The sequence below is a fragment of the Episyrphus balteatus genome, chromosome 2, assembly GCF_945859705.1.
Source record: "Episyrphus balteatus chromosome 2, idEpiBalt1.1, whole genome shotgun sequence".
Lineage (NCBI taxonomy): Eukaryota > Metazoa > Arthropoda > Insecta > Diptera > Syrphidae > Episyrphus > Episyrphus balteatus.
Window position 1 is genome coordinate 69,928,639 of NC_079135.1, and position 24,803 is coordinate 69,953,441.

Below are 24,803 nucleotides of genomic sequence, written 5' to 3' on the forward strand. Positions count from 1 at the left end.
TGGTTTGCGAACAAAAATGGGGAAAGAAAAATTTTCTGACACTTTGTAACGATTAATGAAATACATACATATTCCTGTTAAATAATAGAAACCAAGTATCAACCCATAACCCATACAAAGCACTTTTAAAAATATAATTTAAAAATTGTTATGCACATAAACAAATTTATTTCCACTGATTTTTTAAAGTTTTAATTTTAAAAATGAATTAAACGTAAATATAACTTTTTGGATTTAAATTTTCATGAAAGAGTCAAGGTGATTTAAAAGCGGGCATCAAGCGGAGGAATCAAGAAAATTTAATCTCGGAAATAGTAGGTAATTAAATGCTTAGTTTTACCGCAAACCAACATTTTGGAGCTCGCGCGGTTTTTTGATTATTGAATTATTCTCCAAATTAATTTTATAATTAGCAGAAAAAAAGGAAGCTGCCTCACATTTAAATTTGTAGCTTTTTAATGTTTTAAAAAAAGCTGACGAAAATAAATAAAAATATTTTATATTTTATGTCCAAAATTATAGCTCATCAAATGCTAAATTGTCAAAAATATATTTTGTATCACATTTTGTTCTCTCAAATCATCGCCCAAACTCTTTTTAAAATAAAGTTTTATCTTAAAAAATGTGAAGTTCAAATTTTTTTTTAAGGAGATGACCCATTTTTGGTCTTAGTACTTTCACTAATAAAATAATATAAAAGGTGAGGTAAAGCTGTTGGAGTATGAAAAACAGATTTCTTCAAAATTTCTTCGAAAAAACGTAGGTACCTTTCGACGCTAATTTTGTTTTCCTTACGTTCAGTATATTTTCATATAATGTTTTTAAGACAAAAAAAGGCCTTCAAAATGAATAAGAGCTCAATAAAATCCGGTCCATACCTTTGAAAAAACAAAGAAAACAAAATTTCAAATAATAAGCGTGTTTTTTTTGCAAATCTATCCGCAGAAGGATTTCCCAAATATCAACAATAAACAAAATTTTATATGCACGCACCAAGAGAAAGGAAAATGTAAAATTATACACCTAGTCAAAATGTTATCCTCAGCTGGGTTTAGCTTCTAAAAAAAACACAGCTAATTTCTTATCACAAAGACCAATAAGACGCTACTCTCCTCCTCATCTGCTTATATTTTGCCCTTTCCCAAATTCCCAAGTGTAATACTTGGAAATGAGGGCAGACGGACATCATCATCTTCCTCTCAGTTTTTTTTATGGATTTTGAAGGGTTTTTGAGGGCATATTAAACTGTTTTCTCGATATTTGGAAATTAGTGCCTTATTATACCGAAAACCTTTTTTTTAATTTTTCAAATTAATGCTAGAAATTAAAATAATGTTTTCAAAAAACCATATCTGGTTTTCGTGGGAAATTTATTAAAGATTTCAAATCCTAATTTTCTTATGCAATCAGCTGTTACTGAGATATTGATGGTAAAAGACAAAAGTATTCTTTTCCATTCAAAGTTCGATACCTCGACGCGTCGAAGTGGTCTTATCGAACTTTAAAAAAAAGCAAATTTTTGCTGAATGAGCAAGTTATCCGATCCATATAATGGTTAAGTTAGAATTTTTTTCCAAGTTTTTGGGCCAACAGAAAACGAACTAGAAAAACTTCAATTTTTTTTTTGTTTCGGTGATCATTAAGATTGAGCGGAGTCAATAGCTTGAAAAATGTTTTCATCTTAAAATTAGAAAGTTCGAGCTTCAATTTTTTTTTTTTTTTTTGAAATTCCAGTTCGACCTGATATACCTAGGGAATTACAGTCACTTGAAAAACCTCAAAATGTGGATTATTTCAACTTCAACTAAGTATCACTTTTTAAAAACTACTGATAAGTCATTTATTTTTTAATATGGAGGTTAGTCTAAGTGCTGAAATAAATAGCATTTTACCTATAAAAAAGTATACAAACACATACGAGATTTTGACTGTTTGTCAAGAAAGACAATAACTTTGTTCGTTTTCTGTATATACAAAGGTGTCCTTGCCGTCTCTGCAAGGAACTTAATTGACTACTGCCAAAAACGAACAATCAATATGCTTTGGCATTGATGAAATCAATATTTCTCCCCTTATCTTGGAATAAAGTTCAATGAAAGTTTATCGTTATTATTTTCATGAAATCCATTATAGAATGTAATAGCTTTATACATTTCAGAAAAAGATCGATAACCCCATTTGAGTCTTCTTCATAATTTTATAAAAGTAAAAAGAATTGAAGGTTAGGTACTTACATATCACACTAAAAGCTTATTTACGTACGTAAAGAATGTTTCCTTACTAACTCTTATATAAAAATAGCTGTTGGCATTTTTGTCTTGAACTTTAGTCATGCCTTGAAAGCATTTCTTATTCTAACTTATGACAGTTATTTAAGGCTCATAATAGTTAGCTATTAAATATGACATTGAACCAGCAATAGAATTTTTTCACAAAGCGACAGTGTCAAGAACAATGATTGTTGTATAGCTACAAACATAGTTGTTAGAAATAATGATTTTACTTCACTTAAAAGCAAGGGAATCATCCATGAAAGGAATAAGCAATTTAGTAACTTTGTATGTATTTATATCCAACAATAAAGTGATATATCTTTGTCAAGTTGAATTTATTTCCAACTTTCCAGCTTTTTTTAAACGACAAATCTTTAAAACTTTAATATGTTCATCAAGTTGTTAGTTGACATTTAATGTTAGAAATTGCAAATGCAATTAAGATTTCGTATCCCAAATAAGTTCAAATGAAAGATTAAATAAAACTAAAAAAAATGTTTAAAATAAAATAGTGAATAATTGTGTTTTTTGACTTTCTGCAAAAGCTATTATCAAATACAATTTATAGTTTTTGAGCTTAATTTTCACTAGTCATTCATTTTATGAAAACAAAAATTGGTATAAATTGATAATAATGACCCGCCTTTCTAATGAGTTATAACTCACTTCATTTCCCAATCATACTAGTCGTCATCATAACTTTACTTATTCTGGTTTTCGGACACGCAATAATCGTTATTTTTATGAAGGTCCTTTTTATAAGGGTACAAAATAACTAGGCACTCTGTCAGTGTGTTAAGGCATTCTTGAGAGAAAATGAGCTGCCCTAAGGTTGAAATTGAATGTAAAGAAAAAAGTTAAAGATGAGAAATTAATAAGAACATAAAACTTAATTGGGGGTAAGTTTAAGTCAGTTCTATTTATGTTAAAGGCGTAACTTAATGTTTCGGAAGTCAATGAATTTAACCTCTTCTTATTTTTATGGAGCTCTTTTCGCGTTTATCGTAAGCGCCAAAAAAATCGTAGTTTTTGAAAATACCGAGAACGTAAAGGATGCATTTTTGTTTTGAAATTCTATCAATAATTGCTCAAGTAAAACATTCAAATCAGCATCGTCTCCAATAAAGCATCGAACAAACAGTAATTAAGGTTTTCAAGGAAAATTTCAATTTCCCTTACGATGAAATTATAGAACGGGCTCAATATGATTAGGTATGTTTTTGTCAAATTATGAATTCGTTATAAAGGAAAATAAACTTGATACAACGATCAAAAATTGTACTATGATGATAGAGAATGTTTATTTACCGACTTCCAACTTAAACCCCAGTTTTGATCCATGAAAGTCGGTTTTGTTTTATTGATAAAAATGATTATTAGAAGTGCGGTTCATAGAGTTGGAACAATGCGTCTGGATCCCATTTTTCATATTATTTTTTCTTGAGCCAAATAATATGACAAGATACTGTATATTGATTTTTTAACACTAAGGTTTTTTGTATTGTTTTAGAAGGAAACACTAATGGGCTACTCAAAAAAATCGATATTTTCTTTTTTTGTGTTCTAAAAACAAATCAAATCAGTTAGCAAAAGTAACAAACAGAAATAAAAAACTATTCTTTTAAACTATTCTGTAAATTTATTTGCAACACTGCTCCAGTGACTGTGTGCAAGTTTAGCTTCCAGCTGCTATTTTCTGGCAGTAAATCGGTCAGTCGTTCCATCAATTTACTTTTACTATAGATATTGTGCTCCATCCGAAAGCCCTTGACTTCTATACCAAACTTTTCTCAGTAGACAAACAATAATACATTATATAAATAATACATTATATAAAACTGAAGAAGGTGTGGCTGGAATTGTGTGATCGTGTATGTTTGATCTAGGACCGTCAGTCCTTCTCACTAGTCACTGTAATATGTTTCAGGAAGAAGGAAGTTTCAACGATTAAGGAAGTTCTTTCTTGCCTTGGCAACTTCTAATATCCGCATCTTCACGGACAGTCAAATCCATCTAAACTGTCTCCACAAACTCTTGACAGCCATTAACTGTCGCATCATCTTTTTAAAGATGGCACAGCAGTTTAATAATCACCTCTATTTGGGAGCCGACTGCCAAGCCACATTCAAGAAAATTGCATAGTTGATGAACTTGCTATAAAAACAGATTTACCTTAACAAGAAAGTTGGAATACTTATCGCTATTTCGTCGGTAAAACTAGAAAAGTGTGTAACTCCAAATTTTCTGAAAATTAAATTTTAATGACATCTGTTAGCCAAACCTGAAATCTAACGTTCCTTAAACTGGAAATCCCCTTAAAGTTCATAGAAATCAAAATTCTGCTTTCAAAATTCTGCTTTACAAAATTCTGCTTTTCAAAATTCTGTTTTTCAAAATTCTGCTTTTCATAATTCTGTTTTTCAAAATTCTTTGTGGAAAATATTAAAAAGCGCGCGCTTTTTAACATTTTCCAAACCCTTTTTTAATTTTTTGCAATATACTGTAAAATCATCTTCTTGAAAAATTATCTACTTATTTGATTACTTACCTTCATAATTTGTCATTCTTTGAATGCATATTAATTTTTGTTTTATAAATGAATATACATTTGAAAATATTTAGAAAAGGTTTTTAATACTAAAAATTTTAGAAAATAATTCAAATTTTTTTAATTTACTAAATAAAGATGAATATTCAAAAAGGAGAATGGGCATATTGGACGTTTGGCGGCCAGTAATGAAATTGGTATCAAATGAAAGAACTATAACGTAGGAAAAATTTTTACTATGGCCGTTTCGTTGTATTGCATTTGGAATGGAAGATATTGCAATATTAGTTTTGTTAATGCATCGAGCAATATGCGAAGGGCAAATTGAATTACTATTTTAATTAAATTATGAAATATGATTTTATGTCATTTTTTCTATGATTTAAAACCTCCATCTTGAATATCCAATGGAACTCAAAATATAAGCTTTTTAAGCCAACCACTTCAAGATTTTGTTTTTGAGTTTTCAAAAGGAAAAAACAAATAAAAAATTGAGAAAAAAGTCTTAAAATAGACTCGAAATTGATGTTTTAAAAAGCCAATATTTTGGGTTCTATTGGTTGGATATCCAAGATAAAGGTCTTCAGGCTCAGGGAAAATGACAGATTATCATATCTTGCACTTAAAATACACGTTCAATTTTAAACATTGAGACAATTTGCATTAACTTTTAAATGCAAAAATCGGTTTGTGAAGAACGTTAGAAGAATAAAACTTCTGCACAATGTATGTAAGACTTAACTACATCAAAAAATAACAAAATCGTTCTTGGCCGCGGAACGTCCAAGTTCCATACAAAATTGCCCATTCTCCTTTGAATAAGAAAAGGAATATTTTGTATCAAACAACATTGGTTCCAAGTAGTTATAGATTTTATTTGAAAGCAAGTCAGTCTATGCATTTTAAAAAATATTTGCGACACTTAAACATAAAAAATTAGGAAAGTACCAATGTTGAATTGCATTAATAAGGTGTATTTTTCTTTAGTCAGCGCATATGCTATAAAAAAAAAAAAACAGAATTGACAGTTCAAGTATAATGCTAGCCGAATTTTGAAAAGCAGAGTTTTAAAAAGCAGAATTTTGAAAAGCAGAATAGAAAAAAAGCAGAATTTTGAAAACCAGAATTTTCGTTAAAAAAGCAGAATTTTGAAGCCAGAATTTTGACCCGATCCACTTTTTTAATATTTTTGCAGAAGCCGAATGGACAAGGAGGAATAGAAGACGATTCCACATCTTCTCTGTACAAATGCCCTCTGTTCTTTCTTCAAGTCAAAAAAAAACACATTTCGAAGAGTTTTATTTCAATGATTAAACCAACATTCTCATAAAAAAAAAACTATTCCGCTTTATTATAAGCTTTTCATGGTTCAACGTTAGATTCTGCAATTTAACAAATATTGGTACTCAAATTCTTTCTAAAACTTGTTTTACAATTTTTTTTATTTCGCTCTTTCGTTCAATTCCTTTTTTTTTTTAAGATTTTCAGCAAATAAGCAGCTAAGTTGTTCATATTTTTTTATCTTCTATAAAGTACGATAACCATATGCAAAGTTTTAATTGAATCAAGCATTCATTTTTTTCAAGGTTAATTTCAGTCTCGACTCGACATTGTAGTATAATTTCCTTCTTTCTTGGGTATTCTCGTAGAATCTTTTTATTCCGTATAAATTTCTACATTGTTCATATGAATAATGTGATGTGTAATTTTCAGAAACACTTATCAAATTTAATAATTACATAAATGAATAAGGTATAGGTATAACTTTGTTCAGCTCAACGGTAGCATCAAAGTCGTTAATTTCTCACATCATCTCAAATACCTCAGATAATAAAAATGTAATAGATTTGACATTGAATTTTATACTCTGGTAAAAATATAATCATAATCAAATCGACGTCAACTGTAACTCTAGTTTTTTTCTTTTTTGTACTTTTTAAAATGAACGAAATGTGTGTAAGTTGATGTGATACTGATACTCAATTGTCACAAATATTCAATGCCTTTATTGATTCCACATCACAAAATACAAATAAATTGAACTAAGGGTCGTCTTAAGGGACTATACTTTCATTTTATGATTCATTTACTTCAAGGGAATCAAAAAAGCTATTAAGCAAATAGGCCTTAGGGTAGATTGATCGAAAAGGAAATGAATGAAACTATCAATGACTGCTGAAGCAATTTTTTTTTTTTTTTTATGAAATTAAAGTGAGTCTTAGGGCTGACAATTGTTGTTTTTTTTTTTTTTGCTTCTTTAACAATAAACGATTTGCCATGGGTTTAAGATGATAAGGATTCAAAGGTTTTTTTTGCTACTAAATCTGGTAAATCAAGAAGGTTTGAAGAAATGTGCAAAGTCGGTAAATGCCAATATCATGTCAAACTGAGACGACTTTAGGGTTGTTCATATATTTCACTGTGAAGAAAAGTTTAAAAACTGACTACAACTGTGTGTGACCTTGGTGCCTGCAATACATTATGAGAAGTAGGTACTTGTCCAACAAATGAAATGTTCACATTTCTGTAACACAAAGTGTAAATTCTTTGAACGACAAATAAGTACTCGTTACATTGTATTACAGGCTCAAGGAGTAAAATACTTCAACAACGGATCGATATCGTCGAGTGCAGAACAGAACAATGTAATAAAAATCATCCAATAAACTTCAAAATTCTTGTATTTTGTTAAGTTTTTGGCGATTTCAACGCAGAAAGAAAATATTTTATCTTGCTTCCGTATATGATATTAAGACTTAATGGATATTTGCTAAATTGTTTAATTTCTCCAATTTTTCTACTCTGTGCAATAAAGTCGACTGAAGTTATGATCTCAAAACCACTGAAGATACTGATTGTAAAAAAAAATGTCTCAAATATTGTTTTTTAATAATTTATGAATTTCCGTACCTCAATGACCTAAAAAGTGAAAAAGAGGGAAATTTATAAAAGTAAGTTTTTTTACTTCCTTCTAGCGCTATTTATTTTTAAAAAACCACAAAAATTGTTTTTTAAACCACAAAATAAGCTTTCTGCATCATTATTTTAAGTATTGTGGTCAGAAAAACTGTCACAAAATGGGTTTAAATTTTCACTTTTTGCAAAAAGTGACCGTTGTAGTTATACCTTAAAGCAGCAATTTGAATTTTTGTAAACTTTAAATTGGTTCATATTTTTCAATAGGATTCATCGAAAAATTGACAATTTTTATTTTGAAAACATATTTTTAAATTAATTAAAGAATTAAACGGTCGAAAGTTCTGGTTAGCTTACACATGGAATAATTTGTTTACAACAATCGACCGGAGGTTGAAAGTGAAACTCACACAACCACATCAACTGAATTTAGGAATAAATAAAATGATTTTGCAGTTCATTCAGAAAATGGAGACCAGGCGATGTTTTTGAAATGCAGGTTGTGTAGACTGTAGAGTATAGGCTTAAGCTACCTGAAAACAGTTTGGCAAGGCGTTGGGGGCGCCATTGGGAACAAGGCCAAATGGTAGAATCTACGCACAATTTTCAAATGTAACTTTAATAATATGAAATGCGACAAAAAAAAATCGGGCCAGAAAACAAATATGCTGCCAATATAGTCGCTATTGCTGTCTACATATTTTTTCTTCCGTTTTTGTTTAAGTTTAACAATCTTTTAATAATGTTTTTTTTTTCCAAAACCAAATGATTTCACATATACGTATGTACTTTACATCTTAAAACGGTTATTTAATTGTTTTTCACATGAAAAAATTGTCGAATCAAAACTTTTAGATTTTTGTATGACCTACAACTTTGCCATACAACATTTTTCCATAGGGCTTGTAGTTTTGCAGGAAATCGAGATATACCATTTTTTACCATTAAAAACTCAAGCCACCCACTTCCCGAACTTGGCTCGCAAGTAATTTATTTTTCCTTTTATTTTTATCATATTCACCTCCTTTTCCAATGGGTTTCCCACTATGATTTTTTTTTTTACTTTTTAATGTTTTTGAAGGCTTCGGCACTGGTATATAAACAGAAAATTACACTGCCCAACACACAAAAACTTTCCAGACCGTTGTTTATCATTTCTTACTAAATTAAGGGTGCTGATTCCAAAAATAACATTAGTTTTTTTCTAGCAGCTCTAGTTTTTAAATTATTCATACATGAAAAGCCATAGAAATTCATACATTAAATTTTTTTTTAATTTTTTTTTATTTAAAAATTTTTTTTTGTATTTTTATTTTACTTACTGAACCGAAATACATTACATTCGAAGCAAATTTTTCCAAGAAAATTAAAAAAAAACGCTTGTAATAATAAAATCTAAAAAAAAATAGTATGAAATCACCCCCAAAATGTGAAAAATTAAAATATCTAAAAAACTAGAGCTCCTAGAAAGCAACCAATGTGATTTTTAGACTTAGTGAACCCAAATGCATTGGGTTCGACAAAAAATTTTCTGGAAAATGTTAACAAGCAGTTAAAATAATCTTAACTTTAAAATTAGTACGAAAAAAACCCCAAAATCTGGAAAACTTAAATATTTCAAAAAATAGAGCTCCTAGAAATATATGAATGTGATTTTTAGGCTTACTGACCCTAAATACATTAAGTTTAATATAATTTTTTCTGGAAAACTCTAATAAACGCTCAAAATAAGGGAAACTGAAAAATAAGTATGAAAATTCCCCAAATATGAAATATTTCAAAAACTAGAGCTGCTAGAAAAAAACCAATATGATTTTTGAGCTTACTGAACCCAAATCTATAAAATTTGATATAAATCTTTCTGGAAAATTTTAAAAAGTTAAAAATTGTTGGCCAGTGTTTTTAATTGGACAACAACAAATTGTCAACTGATTTTTTGCCAATTTATTTGTCCAATTTTTTAGATTAATTCATCCAACCGTGTGATAGAAAACTGGCATTGGTTGATATTGGAATTGGAAGACTTTTGACAATTCGGTCAATATTTGAAGATCTTCCAATCGTTTATACTTAGCTAAATTTGATTTACTTATTCTCAAGCTTGTAACTTCGTTCCTATAAAACTTAGACATTATTATGCATAAATATGTTCTTGGAAATTTTTCTGCTTCAAGACATTCATTCGTACATTGTTTTTCATATCGTTTGGGATCTTAGATAGCCAAAGACTGAAAAATTCAAGAATTGTTTGAAATTTTTTTGCATACATGACAATGGTGCTTTCGACATGACACTCCAAGAGCAATAATATACATAACATTCCAAGCCTTAACTACATACATATCGTCGCCGTAAAGCAAAATTGTTCTAAATCACAAAAAGCTAATTTTACAGGGCACGATTTTTAAGTTTCATATTGGTTTAAAGTGACAATTTTCTGCTCGTTTGCCATTCAAGTTATGTTTTTTATAAAGTTTGTTCTTTTCTCTTGAATAAAATATACAAGTTTACCTCATTAGTAGGTGCATACTATTTTTAAATAATTTTCAAAACTTAAAACCAAAAATTGGACATAGAACAATTCCTATACAAGTACGTTTTTTCCTTAAATAAAAAGTGGACTTAGAACAAAATATGGGAAATAGAACAATCAAGAATACTCGGGCTCGTTTTCAAAAGGCTACTTCCCTGTTTTTATTGTTCTATGTCCCATTAAATTATATTACCTGCGGAATGAAATTTTTTGACAAAAACGGTTTTCAAATTCAGAAAAATTAGTAAAACTGCATCATTAACTCATTTTCGGTAAAAAGTGGATCTAGAACAATTTTGCTTTACGCTGACGATATGTAGGTACAGTTTATGCATTAAGCCATCGAAGTGGCGATGGCGTAGCTGTTACAAAAGTTTAGCTTAACCATGTTATAGAGATGCCATCCCTTTATACCTACTGTGCACCATGAATAAGAACAAAAATAATGAGTGTTTTGTATACCTAATCCTTTGTTCTTTACAATTGGGCTTTTTTTCTTAAATTGCTTTCACACCTCAATGTTACAGCAATTGTGAAAAGTTGTCCTAATTCCTGGACTGCTTTGCCATTGTATCTATCGATATTCATATTCTGACTTACTAGTACTAGTATTACTAGGATAGTACTAGTACTAGTATTACTAGGATAGGAGATGACTTTTGTTGACGATTTCACATACTTCGCCTTCTGCTCATTTGATTGACTTGCCTGTATTCTTCAAATTAACTCAAAAATATCCCCGTTACAGCATGTTTTATTTGAGCACACTCACAGTAGAACTAAGCATTTCCCGGGTGAATTACTATGTCCTTTCATTCTTCGAAATTGAGAAGCCCATTCATTTCAGGAACATGATTTTATTATTTGGACAAATTTCAGTAAGGGTTAATTGAAGAAGTGCACCACTAAGCGATGACATCGTTTTTTCTTTTTCCACATTCGTATTATTTATTTACAACCACAAAATAAGCCACTAGCTGCATAGTCACAAAGCAGTCTGAGTTATTTAACATTAAATGTTTGAACTTCTCAGATTTAACCTTCAGACAAGCCCTTCAGGCTTCGCTGATCTATGTTTTATCACTTTGTGAGATTTTGAACAAATAAAAGAATGAAAAAATAAAAAAAAAAAAAACAATTATCATTCATGGTCAACCTTTATTCCATCTATTCTATTCATGCGAGTTGATTTATGATGAAACTAAAGGACAAAATACTTTTTGAAATTGCTTCATTACCTCAACGCTATGCCATAGCCTTTAAAGAAAGAGCTTTTAGTATGGCTATAAACACAACCCACCGCCACCGCTCAACTCACAGTTTTCCTTTTGTTTTGTGAATCAATTTCATTGAAATCAGCTGGAAATCATGTGCGCATGCAAGCTTTTAAGTTTATACTAGGTTGAAAGACAATTACTTCTATTCGCTACTATTTAGTATTATTCTATTCAGTATTCGGGAAAGGTCGTATATTTTTTGTATCTTTCTTACGTCGATAACAAACTATTTTGTTTCTTTTTTTACTTTGGTCAACAAGGTATAATTAATAAATTGTATACGTTGTGATCATTTTCATATTAGAACTTTAATTTACATGAATAATAAATTTATTAATCCAATTAAAAACAAAACACAAAAAAAAAACTTCAGTGCTTCATTAAAAATGCAACTATGTACTTGAATCAGGTTTTGAAGGAATTTGAATGAAATAAGCGAACCTATTATGTTCTCAAGTTTATGGTTAAAGTTAAAAAATGACTAGTATACTAGGCATACAGAAAAATGAAAACTATTTCAAGTTCACTCTTGTTATTTAAATTTAAAAAAAATTAGAAAAATGTTAAACAACGAGTGAACAACGTTTGTAGACAGAATGGACTTTAAAAAAAACAGAAAATTAATGATGCAAACTTTTCTAATCTTCATAAAATACAAATATATAATAATGAAATATTTGAAACTGATAAATCCCCTCTGTTTGATTTTCTTAATTTTCATTCAAAGTGTCAGAGACTTTTTTACTATTGAAAGAAAGACAACTTAAGTCTTGTAAAAATGAATGCTGTTTGAAGTATGTATTTATGAATTCAAATTAAATATTTATACCAAAAAAAAATAGTTTTTCGCTGAATCTAAATTTACTCCTTATCTTGTCAACAGTGGGCAATATAGATCGAAAATCACTAAAGAATTCTTTGTCTCAATACAGGTGTTGTCAATCCCTTTTAATCATTCAACCGGGTTTCTTTCAAGAAAGGCTTTACGCTTTGAACGCCTTCATATCCTGAACAAAAAAAAACCTCGGGTGTCAAGTAGAGTAGGTATGAGGAAATTTCACCCATAATCACACTTTTTAAGATTAAAAGTTTTTTAAGTGATATGAGATGATTAACGCTACCCCTAAACTAGAAAATCCTTTCACAACTGCCAGAAAACCCTGTAAATTGTAAGTATGAGATGTGTACAAGTTGTGCAGTGTTATAGTCCCCCTGTAAAAATGGCGGACTAAAGCGAGCCCGCTTGTTGACCAAAGTAACAGGAAACGCGCTGCTTTGATATTTACCTACACTCCCTCGCGGCATTTCGAAGTATAAGTGCATTCGCAATGCAGTTTTATTTTAATCATTACGATACTAAAAAAAGGGTGCACTCAAATTTTGAATTTCTTAGTGCAGGTTTCGATTTGAAAGAAACACTTTTAAAAATTACTCACCACAGAATAATAGTATGTGTTTTCCGTAGTTATTTCTAATACACTGTATTTACTTTAATTTTAAAACAGCGAAAAATAGTCATATCTCAAAATTAAAAAAAAAATGTCATTCATTTTAAAAGGAACAATTTCACTTACCAATGATCATAAAGGAACTTTTGGTTTGTTTTCAGAACCTTGAATACATTTTTTACATTGGGACTCCTGAAATTATTTTTTCATCATTTTGTGAAAAATCAATCAAAAATAATTAATGTTAAGTGTGCCTTTAACAGATCACCTTTAGATTCACTGTGGTGTATGTGTAACTTTTTTTATATAGAAATAATTTAATGAAGAATAAAAACGACATTTATTAAATACTGACTGACCTTTAATTAAAGAACTAATACAAAAAGGAAACAAATATGATGATAAGCAAAATAAATATTAGATAAAGAAAAGTGACATTTCTAAGATACGTTTTTTTTTAATGTGCACCGAGCACTCCTAATCAATGACAGTGATTTTTTTATTTTATTTTTTTATATTTTGAGTATGGATTGGCTGATTTCACAGAAACAAAATACGGACAATGATGTAGATTGAATTGCATGTTGGTGCTGGTAATGTCAGTGCCAGTAGATGGCGTTGTAGGTAGGTACACTTAATTTGAAATTTTCGTTTAACTACTGAAAACTGAGATAAGACATAATTGAGCATTAGAAGGACTCAATCAACCAATGAAGCCTACACGCATAAGCTTTTCGACACATTCCTCCTGAATCAGCATGTATATTGTTCGTTTTCTTGAGTGTACAAAAAAAAATTCCCGCGCAAGGTCGTAATTTTTAAATTATTTCTATCTTCGTGACCTTTTTTATTATATAATATTAACTCGTAATTTTTTTTCAAAAAATAAATATTAAAAAACCAAATTGTCAATGCTTATACGCTCTAAAAGTTTAATGAAAGCTACAAAAAAGCATTCCATTTAAATTTTCGTATCTCTTCGCATAGCCGAGTAAGTTATTGTCAAAGAACCTACTCTATGTCTTTTTTCAAAATGGCGGAAAACGCTTATATGAAATCTTGGTCGAATACTTCAAGTTAAGCTTATCTAAGCACCCCCTATGTCATATGAAAAATTTAACTTTCTCGGTTCATTTACATTTCCAAATGTATATATTGACTGTACTATCTGGCAAAAGTTCTGAAAGAACTTTGAAAAAAAAATATATTTGTTGATTGGTCTCGAGAAAATCTCAAGAGATCTTCTTCCAAACCGAATAAACCTATCCATAAGCTGTTCTAAGTTTGTCGCTGTCATAAAAAGTACTTTTATCTCATTTTTTTGGGCACCCACAAAGTAATTGTTTAGAATGAAGCCAGAGTCTCCACCAATTCATTTAAATTTTAATTTTTATAAAGATATAAACATTACCGTAAACTATAATTGGTTATAACTTCCAGCACAAATACAGGCTAAGCCAAATTCCATCAGATGTACGTCTACTTAATTAACTCTTTAAATTATTGATATTTGGCAGTTAAAAAGGTCATTACGAAAAGAAAATATAGACAAGTTAGCATGGGCTTTTGTACTCTCCTTATTGCAAGTTAAAGTCCACTGGACATTTATATTTCCTATCCTTTTTACAACAGGCCTCTTTACCTCTTGCAGAAAAATCACCTTCGCACATTACGAAAAGGTGCAACTATTAGTTTTTATGACAAGAACAAACACTTTTCTTTTAAGATGTCAAAGTTGTGTGGCATCGATAACTAGATTTCTGTAAAGTTAATCGATAACTTTGGAATTTAATCACCATTCCTTCAAGATGTCAGAATTCTTCCTTAAGTAAAATAACTCTTTCACAAGTTTAATTTTATTAATTTAGAAATAAAATTCCACGACAAATTTAAACTTTTTAAGTAGAAACATTTACATATTTTTTTTTTAATAGGTTACCCGGAGCCTTTTTCTAATTAGTTTTTATTGTCTCCTTAAAAAATGCAAACACAAAAAAAAATTTGTTTTAATTAGTCTTACCCTCGAAAGTCTCTTTTTAATAAAACAGCAATAATTGTTCTTTGTCTATTAATCATGTCATTCATTTTAAAAACATTTTCTAGGTCTTTCTTCTTTAATATCACCAAGAATTCATTTCATTGTACTTTTCTTGAAATTAATTAAAAACATCAAACTTTTTGTTGTTCAAATGTCTTAAGTCTAATTAAATGCATACTTACGTCAAGGAAAAAATGTTCCTTTTTGTGTCGACCTAATCGACTTAGTTGTTTCCATTTTTCGCATTGGAAGTAATTTTTATTTGCATCATAAATCAAAAAGTGACACTTTTCTTTAGCAAGAGAAGGAATCCTTAAATGAACGAGCTATGTTATTATCTTCCTCCTCCTTGTGTCAACCTCTTTCGCAATGCTAAGAATCTTATGTTAGAGGGTTGGCTTCTTGAGAATTTTATCACCCACATAGCTACCTTAAATACGAAAGATGCAAATCATGAACAAGTGTTAATGTCATTTTTAGTTAATTCTTTTTTTATGAATGTAGATACATATGTACAGAACATTATGTGTGTTTGTATGTATAATTTGAAGTTATGATTTATTGTTTATATCGTCTTACCCAGAAGTAAGATTTTCATTTATTTTAAATGAAAAACTTAATTTATTGCTTCTTTGGCAAAAACGAAAATACGTTTCTTTGATGTTGAAGAATATTTAACTTTTATTGTATTCAAACGAGACACAATTTGTATGTAGTTATGCTTTAATGGTGATGGAAATCAGGTTGAAACATAGAGCCCCATTCAGAGTGTAACTTTTTTTATGACCCTTTTTATAGTAGGCACTGCGTGAACTTTTACAATGACAATGAAATGAAAAATTCTTTTCAAAAACCTTAAGAAAGAAGCCCAAAATCTTATGATAAGTAACTTCTATCGTGACGCTATACAGTGGTAGTTTTTAGGAATTTCGAGGTCAAAAATCATTTTTCTTAATCATTGTTTAAAATGAGGCACTTTAAGACTTTCAGCATACAGGGATTTTCACACACCATCACCATTACACTACCAGTCTCATGCAGGTATCTGACGAGGGTAATTTCTGACCATGACCGTGGCCGGAGCCAAACTTAACCATTCCTCAAACAATTAAGATCACAAAAGTTATGTTAGCAAAACTACGGCGCAAATCAGCGCTTATTTGGCTGTAGACTGGGGCGTACATACCATGAGGGCAGCCGAGGTAGTGCCCCAGCCCCCCCAACGAATGTAAGTCCCCACGAGAGAATATGTAGTGAAGAAACCTGGGGCCCAATTCCGCAAGAGTGAATTCCTCTGTGTACACGAAAAAACGTGTAAATTGCCTTATAGCCCAGTCATTTTAGTCATTTTTAAGCCCAATCTGCGGAAAAATTCCTACTGGGCTGAATTTTGGTATACAGCTTAATGCCGGCTTTGTTATGAAGATGTGAAAAATCGACATTGATATCGTGTCCGCGTTAAGAGTTAAAGGGGTCAAAAGGTCACGAAAAGTTTTTCGCAAATATCTCGCGACCTATTGATCGGAGGTCATCAGAGGTTATATAAAAATTGATGATCGTGAAATTATCTACAACATATGTCCAACACATTTTTCTGTGAGATGAACCGTTTCGCGAGTAGAGCGCAGAGAAGGTGACTAGATTGCACTCACATACGAAAAAATACATATTTTTGGTTTATTTTGCTCGATTTTTGAGGTTTTTATCGAAGTAGCTTAAATTTTTTTAGTTTTATTTACTTATCTTATTACGTAAATACGGATTAACTAAAAAAAATAAAAATGTACACATTTGGATAAAAAATATTATGCAAAAGGGGGAACCACGTTTTTTGGAAATGTTTTATGTTTTCCTTTTTTGTACAATAAGTGCCTTCATTATTAAAAACACACTTTTGAAACATGGTTCAATTTTAGTTTTGAGCTTGGTATATCTTAATTTACCATTAAGCTTTTTCAGCAGCTAATTTTGTACTGTTATAAGGTATTCTGCAACTTTTCTTTTGAGAAGCTCCAAACGACATTTTCTATGGAATTCATGTTTGGAAAATTGATAACAAGCTCAAAACTAAAATTGAACCATGTTTCAAAAGTGTGTTCAGCCCAGTAGGAATTTTTCCGCAGATAAAACCTAAAATTACTGGACTATTAGAAACAAGGCAGAGAAAAACTCACACAAAAAACTCACTCTTGCGGAATTGGGCCTCTGTTTATATAAATAAAATATAATTAACTCACCAGCCAGACCTCAAACAAGCTCTTGGGTTTCATTTATTTAAGGAGCTTAAAGAGACCTTTCTTTTGATATTTTACTAGATGAATTTGGATAAAATGTTTGAAAATGCATTTTTTTTCGAAAATCTGAATAAAAGATTTGTATCTAATTTTTTTACTTAAATGCATAGTCATCTGTAAAGCAAAACTTATTTCGTGACTTTGGTTCCAAGTTACCTGCCTTCGAAAGAAAAAAAAAAATATTTCGATGCAAATAATTAGGCAACCAGATCTCCAAAAAAATTTTCAGTGCTGAAGGCTATGGAAGGTGTGTTTGGCAGCTTTATTTTTCTATAGAAATATTTAACATGTCATAGGTCATACACCAGGATATTATTGACAATTTATAGGTACTTTTGTTATCATGAAAGTTTAGACTATTATGCTTGCTAGGATTATTTTGCCTGATCACCAATTTCTCTAAGCCATGATTACTTCAATTATAAAATGTGTTTTTTGAATAATGTCATCGCGAGTCTTGTAAACTTTAATAACAATAATGTTTTTTCCCTAATCATCAGATGTTTAATAAATCTTATCCAGGTATTTTTCAATGCAACATATTTTTTATTAAATTCCAATACATCCATAATATACCTAACCTAGCTGCTTTTTGTTCCCAGATTACGACTGTACTCTCAAAGTCATAAACCTAAATAAACAACTTAAATCCCTTTGGGTTTCGACTCTCGACAATAACGTGAGGTCAAATCGATTTTTAATTTCTGTTTACTGAGGAGTAAATATGCTCTAATTGATTTGATTGATATTCCTTACGTTCGTATGACCCTCTGTTTGAAATTGAACGAATAATCAAAATGAGATTTTTTTCATCCTATCCTAATCCCTTAAGAATTTCTATTACATTCGAGTGAATTTTCAGCACATTGAACACAAAATTCAACTAAAGAACTTCTTAATCATAATATTAAAACGATTTTATGGCTAAGCTTTGACATAAAAGGATAAAAGTGACAGTAAGGCATACACACGTAGTATAAAATATAAGTTAATACTTTTGTCACATAACATTGATACTGCTTAGAAATCTTAGAAACTATTAAAGGATAAGTCAATCCTTAAACTAGTCGAGTGAAATAAATTTGGGTTCTGGGAATATAGATGAATGAGCATAAATTTGTATGCAAGGATATATAAGTGAGATTTCTGAGAAAATCTACGTAAGCATTGTGCAATCAACTGTGGGAAGAGATTACACAATTTTAAAGGCTTCTTTTCTATTTTCAAGGATTGATAAAAACTTAGAAATAAGAAAAATAAATATTTAGCTATATTCATTTAAAACAGAAAAGCCTTGTGTATTAGAAATCAATTTAAAACAAAATAAATTTTAAAAAATAGCTGAATTGTGATGACAATTTGTCGAATTTCTTTCCAAAGTTTATCTTATTCAGAGATAATTTGGAACACCAATACCAGGCTTATCAAAAACTTTAATTTTTCTACTAATTCTCATGAAACTTTTAAAATAAAATACTGCATCCATTTAATTAAGATAAAACTCGTATAAAACTTTTAAATTTTCTTTACATCCTTTCTTTTATTCGACCTTGATTTTAAATTTTGTTTGCCATAAATTAAAGTCTTTAACAAACATACTCGTTTATAATGTTTATGTGTACAAAAAAAAAGATTATATTTATAAGTAGAAATCAAATAAACATTGGTTAGCATTTTAGCTTTCACTAAATATGTGTATAAACTGAACATTCTTTCTACTTCCTTCCTTTGCGTGTTGATTACTCTCAATGTTTTACCCCCATCAAAATCTGCAAAGTAGTCCTTTCCATTTAATGTTATTCTCTGTTTAAATTCAGTTTTGCGATAGTGTATTGTTGTTTGTAACAACCCTACCATATCTCCTTATACAAAGTTAGGAAGAACATTCCGATAAGGATGTTATATTGAAAGGACGAAGCTCTTAAGTAACCTTTTTATATAGTTTTGAAAAAAAAAAATAGTTGTGTATCTACTTAGTTAACCTTCTTCTGAAACAATTTTTAAAGGAGAAAAAAAAGAGGTTTTTCAATGTTACTTTTCTGTAAAGTTATGTAGTATACGTATAATGTATATTAGTTTCAAAGATTTGAGCACAGCTGGGTGGTATTAATTTTGTAAGTACCAAATTACGTTTAAACAAAACAATGTAGAACTGTCTTTATATATTTTTTTTTTTTCATAAGGAAGGAAAGATTCAAATATCTTGATAGCCCAAGCTGATAGAGCTATTTTAAGACCAGATTCAAGACCGGGGCATCGAAAAGTATAAAATTCAAATTCAAAATGTGCAATTCACTTTGGCAAGAATAATAATACGTCCTTACCACCATAAACCATCAATTTGATGGTTTATTAGCTTTGATGTTGACAATGAAATTCTAGAAAAAGGGAATTTCAAGAGGGAAAGAAGTTCTTTTTCTTTTTAGTTCTGATATTAAAAACCGGATTGCATTACTCTCAAGTCCAGCCAGTGATTTAGCGGTTGCTGCTTGTTGGCGATTGTTAATGTTTAACTTTGACAACTGCTAGTCGCTGATTGTACGAAGATTTCAAGAACAACTAAACAAATTTGCGACTGAAAATCGAGAACATTTGACCCAATAATTGTGTATTTACTCATATTGCTAAAATTCTATTTGAACTTTTGTACTTACATTCTTTTGATCAGAGATCAGAAATAACAGTCAACCTTTATTCTCAATTGGTTTCTCTCTGAGAGTTACCACTACTTTAAATAGTTTCGGTGAGATTTATTTTTAAAAATCAAAAATAAAGGTTATGGGTTGAGATTTATTTTTTATTTCTTAAAATATCTCTCAATGGTTGAGATTTTTACCAAAAAATAAATGGAAACCGTTTGTGCTGAAAATAAATCAAAAATGGTCAATTCAAAGGAAAATGTCGAATAGGTCAAGAATGTCTTTATTTTGCAAAAATAAATATAAAGAACATGTTTTTTCGCCCGCCCAACTTCAAACGGCTATACCTTGGAATTTTGAAAAAAAATGAAAAAAGTTTTTTTGATGCCAAAAGGTAGCGGGGACTCTAACCTACATTTGGGTACAACTCCCATCCCTGTAGGTGCACGCGTTCTCAAACAGGGAGAACTTAAAGGTAAAAAAAAAGTTAAGCGCGATTCTGAAAAAATAGGCATGATGTGGCGGTTTAACATGGAAGATGATTTTTTAAAAATCTGACAATGTGCAAAGCGAAGGCTATCGTTTGGCATCACTCCCAAAAATTGCTCTCAAGCGGTTTAGATTTCAGGAGCGTTCAAAGATTCGGGGATTTTTCGAAAAAAAAATTTACCCCAAATTTCAATCACGAATTTTGAAAAAAAAAGTCCAAAAACCCGATTATACCACTATCGGGTAGCTGAGAATATAAGCTTTCACATGGCACCTTTCCCATGTCTCTAGGAATTGATACATTTGCAGATGAGATTTATTTTTTTCTCTCAGCGATAAATCTCACTGGTTGACCGAAACATAAAAAAATACAAAATAACGGTTTTTCTCAGACCTTGACCGAAATTTTTCTTTTTTTTTAAATAAAGGTTATTTTATGACCTTTATTGAAAATGGCCACAAATAAGTGTTATTAAGGAACCTTTCAAAAGGTTGAGATTTATTTCGGATCTCTGCTTTTGATAGTGTGATAGTGGCCTTTGATAAAAACTTAGGGTGAACAGTGCCTTAAGAAGACGCAACAGTCCATAGAGCTCACGACAGCTCTGGTTCTTCTCAGCAGCTTCGCTTTGTAAGCATGTAATTACCGGCATTCGTTATCAAATCAGGAAATTCGTTGTGGTGGTGGTGGTGGTGGCCTAGTGAAAACCAGCTCTACAGATGCGGAATTTTTTATGGCTTTTTGGCAATGTTATTACTACTTCTTAAAATTGCTGTAGGACTTCTACAGAAGTAATCCGCGTAGAAGTAGAATCTCTACACATCTCCGCATCCGTACCTTGGCTACTAGCAGGTAGTTGTCATAGTCAAAAATTTTAAGAAATGATTTATATTAAAGAGAAGTCTTTATTTCATTTTCAGTTAAAAAACAATTTTTGCATGCTTATTTTTTTTTTTTTTTTAATTTTAGGTACACATTTCTGGGTTCAGAAAAAAAGGTCATAGTAAAATATTGTATGTGTTGGCGGGTATCGGGTCAAAATTCTGGCTTCAAAATTTTGCTTTTCAAAATTCTGCTTTTTTAACAAGAATTCTGTTTTTCAAACTAAATAAATAGAGATAGAAATAATCAAAACGTTAACGTATGATCGTAATCGTGTGCTGTAATTCGACCCCTGATTTTTTCTATTCTGCTTTTCAAAATTCTGCTTTTTAAAATTCTGCTTTTCAAAATTCTGCTAGCATTATACTTGAACAAAAAAATTCTGCCAATTCTGTTTTTTTTATAGCATATGCGCTGACTAAAGAAACATACACCTCATTAATGTAATTAATGTAACATTATTACTTTTCTAAAATTTTTTGTTAAGTGTCGCAAATATTTTTAAAATGCATAGACTGACTTTCTTTCAAATAAAATCTATAACTTATTGGAACCGATGTTGTTTGATACAAAATATTCCTTTTTTTATTCAAATTTTTGAATATTCATCTTTATTTGATAAATTAAAAAATTTTGAATTATTTTCGGAAATGTTTACTATTAAAAACCTTTTCTTAATATTTTCAAATTTATTCATTTATAAAACAAAAATTAATATGCATTCAAAGAATGACAAATTATGTAGGTAAGTAATCAAATAAGTACCTAGATAATTTTCCAAGAAGATGATTTTACAGAATTTTGCAAAAAATTAAAAAAGGGTATGGAAAATGTTAAAAAGCGTGCGTGAAAAACATAATTATGAAAAGCAGAATTTTGAAAAACAGAATTTTGAAAAACAGAATTTTGAAAAGCAGAATTTTGAAAGCAGAATTTTGACAAAAGAATTTTTACCCAGGCAGAATTCAATTTATTAGAAAATATTCCTCCCACCCAAATGTTCTAGCTTTTTGTCGCATCTTATGCAAATCACCCTGTTTATGTATGTATGTCGAAACAACCTACATAAACTCTTCACCAAGATATTTCAATTAACTGGAACTGATAAAATATAATGCTATAAAAATATTTCCTGGTAATTTTTTAGCGTGATATAAGCCATATCAATCATTCTTTTTGTTGAACTTTGTTTTTACTGCTTGCTTATATATTATGTAGGTACATAGAACAGGTTTTCAAAAAAATTATCTTTTAACAACAGCTATAATTATGTATATATTATCTTCCGGCTGTAAACCAAACTTTAGCGGAAAAAACTCCGTCTGACGTATTTCTGCACACTTCTGAAGATTGTTTTTATATCACAAAACAAACAATCTTTATTATCTTTACTAATTATCTATTATAATATATTCTAACAAGGAGCGGACCGAGTGATTACCAGGGCTAAGCGCTTTTCTCTCGAAAAAATGAAATTTGGATTGAATATCATTTTCAGCTATTATCGAGCCTTTAAAAAAAAACTTTTTGTATTGGAAATAATCCAGAATTTCTATAAACTTCTTTTTAGTTCATTGCTATTAACATACCTACAAGTTCTTGTTATTCATTCAAAACTTGCAATGTTAATTGATTGCACAGGCAACATCTCTGCAAGTATGAAGAAAGACATTCAAAACCTTTTTCTGATATTTCAAGTCTTTGAAGCTCGATAAGAAACAGACCTTTTGCTAGTAAAATCTTCGAATGTTATATCCGCTAATAAACCTTTATTTTTAAAAAGTTTCCCCAGAATGATCCGCTCATGTACTGCGGTTCTTTTTTATTATCTTATCGTCGTTTTAAAGTTCACTTTGCGGTGCTTTTTAACTGCTACCTTTATAATAGTTAAATAAGAACAAGTTCTTGAGAAATTTTATAGGTTTATTTTTATAAATAAATTCAAGAAAACGTAATCATTTTCAATTCGCCTCCTTCACATAAAGTTGCTTGGATTAATAAGTTTAATTATAATAGGTCATTTTAATTATTTAATACGTTTTTAATTGAAATTACTAGAACTCTTGCTAATATCAAAATGTCGGTCGTTTGGATGGGAGTATTTAAAATTTCAATGATTGTTGGAATAACTTATATAGTGGTTACAAGGTAATTTCTTGCCCAACAAACGTTTTTCATATAATTTAGTTTTTATTTTCGAAAAGAGATTCCTTTTAACATTTTTTTATTTTTTTTTTTCAATTTTATAGGAACTCTTACAGTAGAAGAAGTGTACAAAGATCGCGACCAATTTGCAGCCTTAGTGAGGGAAGTAGCCGCACCTGATGTTGGGCGTATGGGTATTGAAATTTTGTCCTTCACCATCAAGGATGTCTACGACGATGTTCAATACTTGGCATCGCTGGGTAAAGCTCAAACAGCCAGTGTAAAGCGTGATGCCGATGCTGGTGTAGCGGAAGCTAATCGTGATGCAGGCATTCGGGAAGCCGAATGTGAAAAAAGTGCTATGGATGTTAAATATTCTACAGATACGAAAATAGAAGATAATGCTCGAATGTATAAGCTTCAGAAAGCTAATTTCGATCAAGAAATTAATACAGCTGTAAGTTATGGTAACATGAAATAAAATCGAGGGTTTGGTCTTTAATCTTAAAGTCATTTTCTTAGTGTTAGGTTTGAGTTCTTGTTTGATTCCACTATTTCACGATTTTACGTATAATGTATTTGACATTGCGTCCAAACCCCGAAAAGGTTATTTTTTCGGCTATTTTAAATGTGTAAAGATGCCAAAAACTCATAAAAGGGACGAACTACAAATGTCAAATCAACTAAACAAGCACTACGAATTTTTCGGGCCACCAAGGGTGCAACACTCCACCCTTCCTCCCTCGGTTAAGGGATTTATAAGGGTACTTATAAATTCTTTTAAGTGGATGAATTTGGTTTGGCAATTTGTAGTTTAATGCTTTCCAGACGATCGAACACAATTATAGATCAACCAGATATCAACAAATTTTGAAAAGATCCAGTTTTTAAGATTCTATTCTGAATGATTTTTTTTGATTCTAAACTCCCTTCTTTTGACCAAAATGTACTTTCGACTTTATTTCATAGCAGCATAAGATGTTTAAACGGTTTCACTATTCACATTTTTTTGTTTTTTTTTTTTTTTTTTTTTTAAGAATTTTTCAAAAACCTATTTCAATTTTTATATTTTATAGAAAGCCGAATCCCAATTAGCATATGAATTACAAGCAGCGAAAATTCGACAAAGAATTCGTAATGAAGAAATTCAAATTGATGTTGTCGAACGTAGAAAACAAATTGAAATCGAATCTCAAGAGGTACAACGTAAGGATCGTGAACTTATTTCTACAGTTAGATTGCCAGCTGAGGCTGAAAGTTATCGTGTGCAAACCATTGCACAAGGTAAACGGTAAGTTAAAAAAAGAAAACATCTTTATT

At 30.2% G+C, this 24,803-nt stretch overlaps 1 protein-coding gene across 5 annotated transcripts in view; it reads left to right on the forward strand.

The window, feature by feature from the left end:
* Positions 1-24,803, forward strand: part of LOC129911528 (flotillin-2) — a 269,812-nt gene that overhangs the window by 239,224 nt on the left and 5,785 nt on the right. For 4 of the 5 annotated variants that reach the window (XM_055989350.1, XM_055989352.1, XM_055989351.1 and 1 more), the window contains 2 exons: positions 23,588-23,940; positions 24,560-24,774. In XM_055989350.1, coding sequence (XP_055845325.1) covers positions 23,588-23,940; positions 24,560-24,774 — 568 coding nt within the window. Of the gene's footprint in view, positions 1-11,741; positions 11,808-23,396; positions 23,487-23,587; positions 23,941-24,559; positions 24,775-24,803 lie in introns of those variants that run through there. The other variant, XM_055989354.1, reaches the window with a different exon arrangement.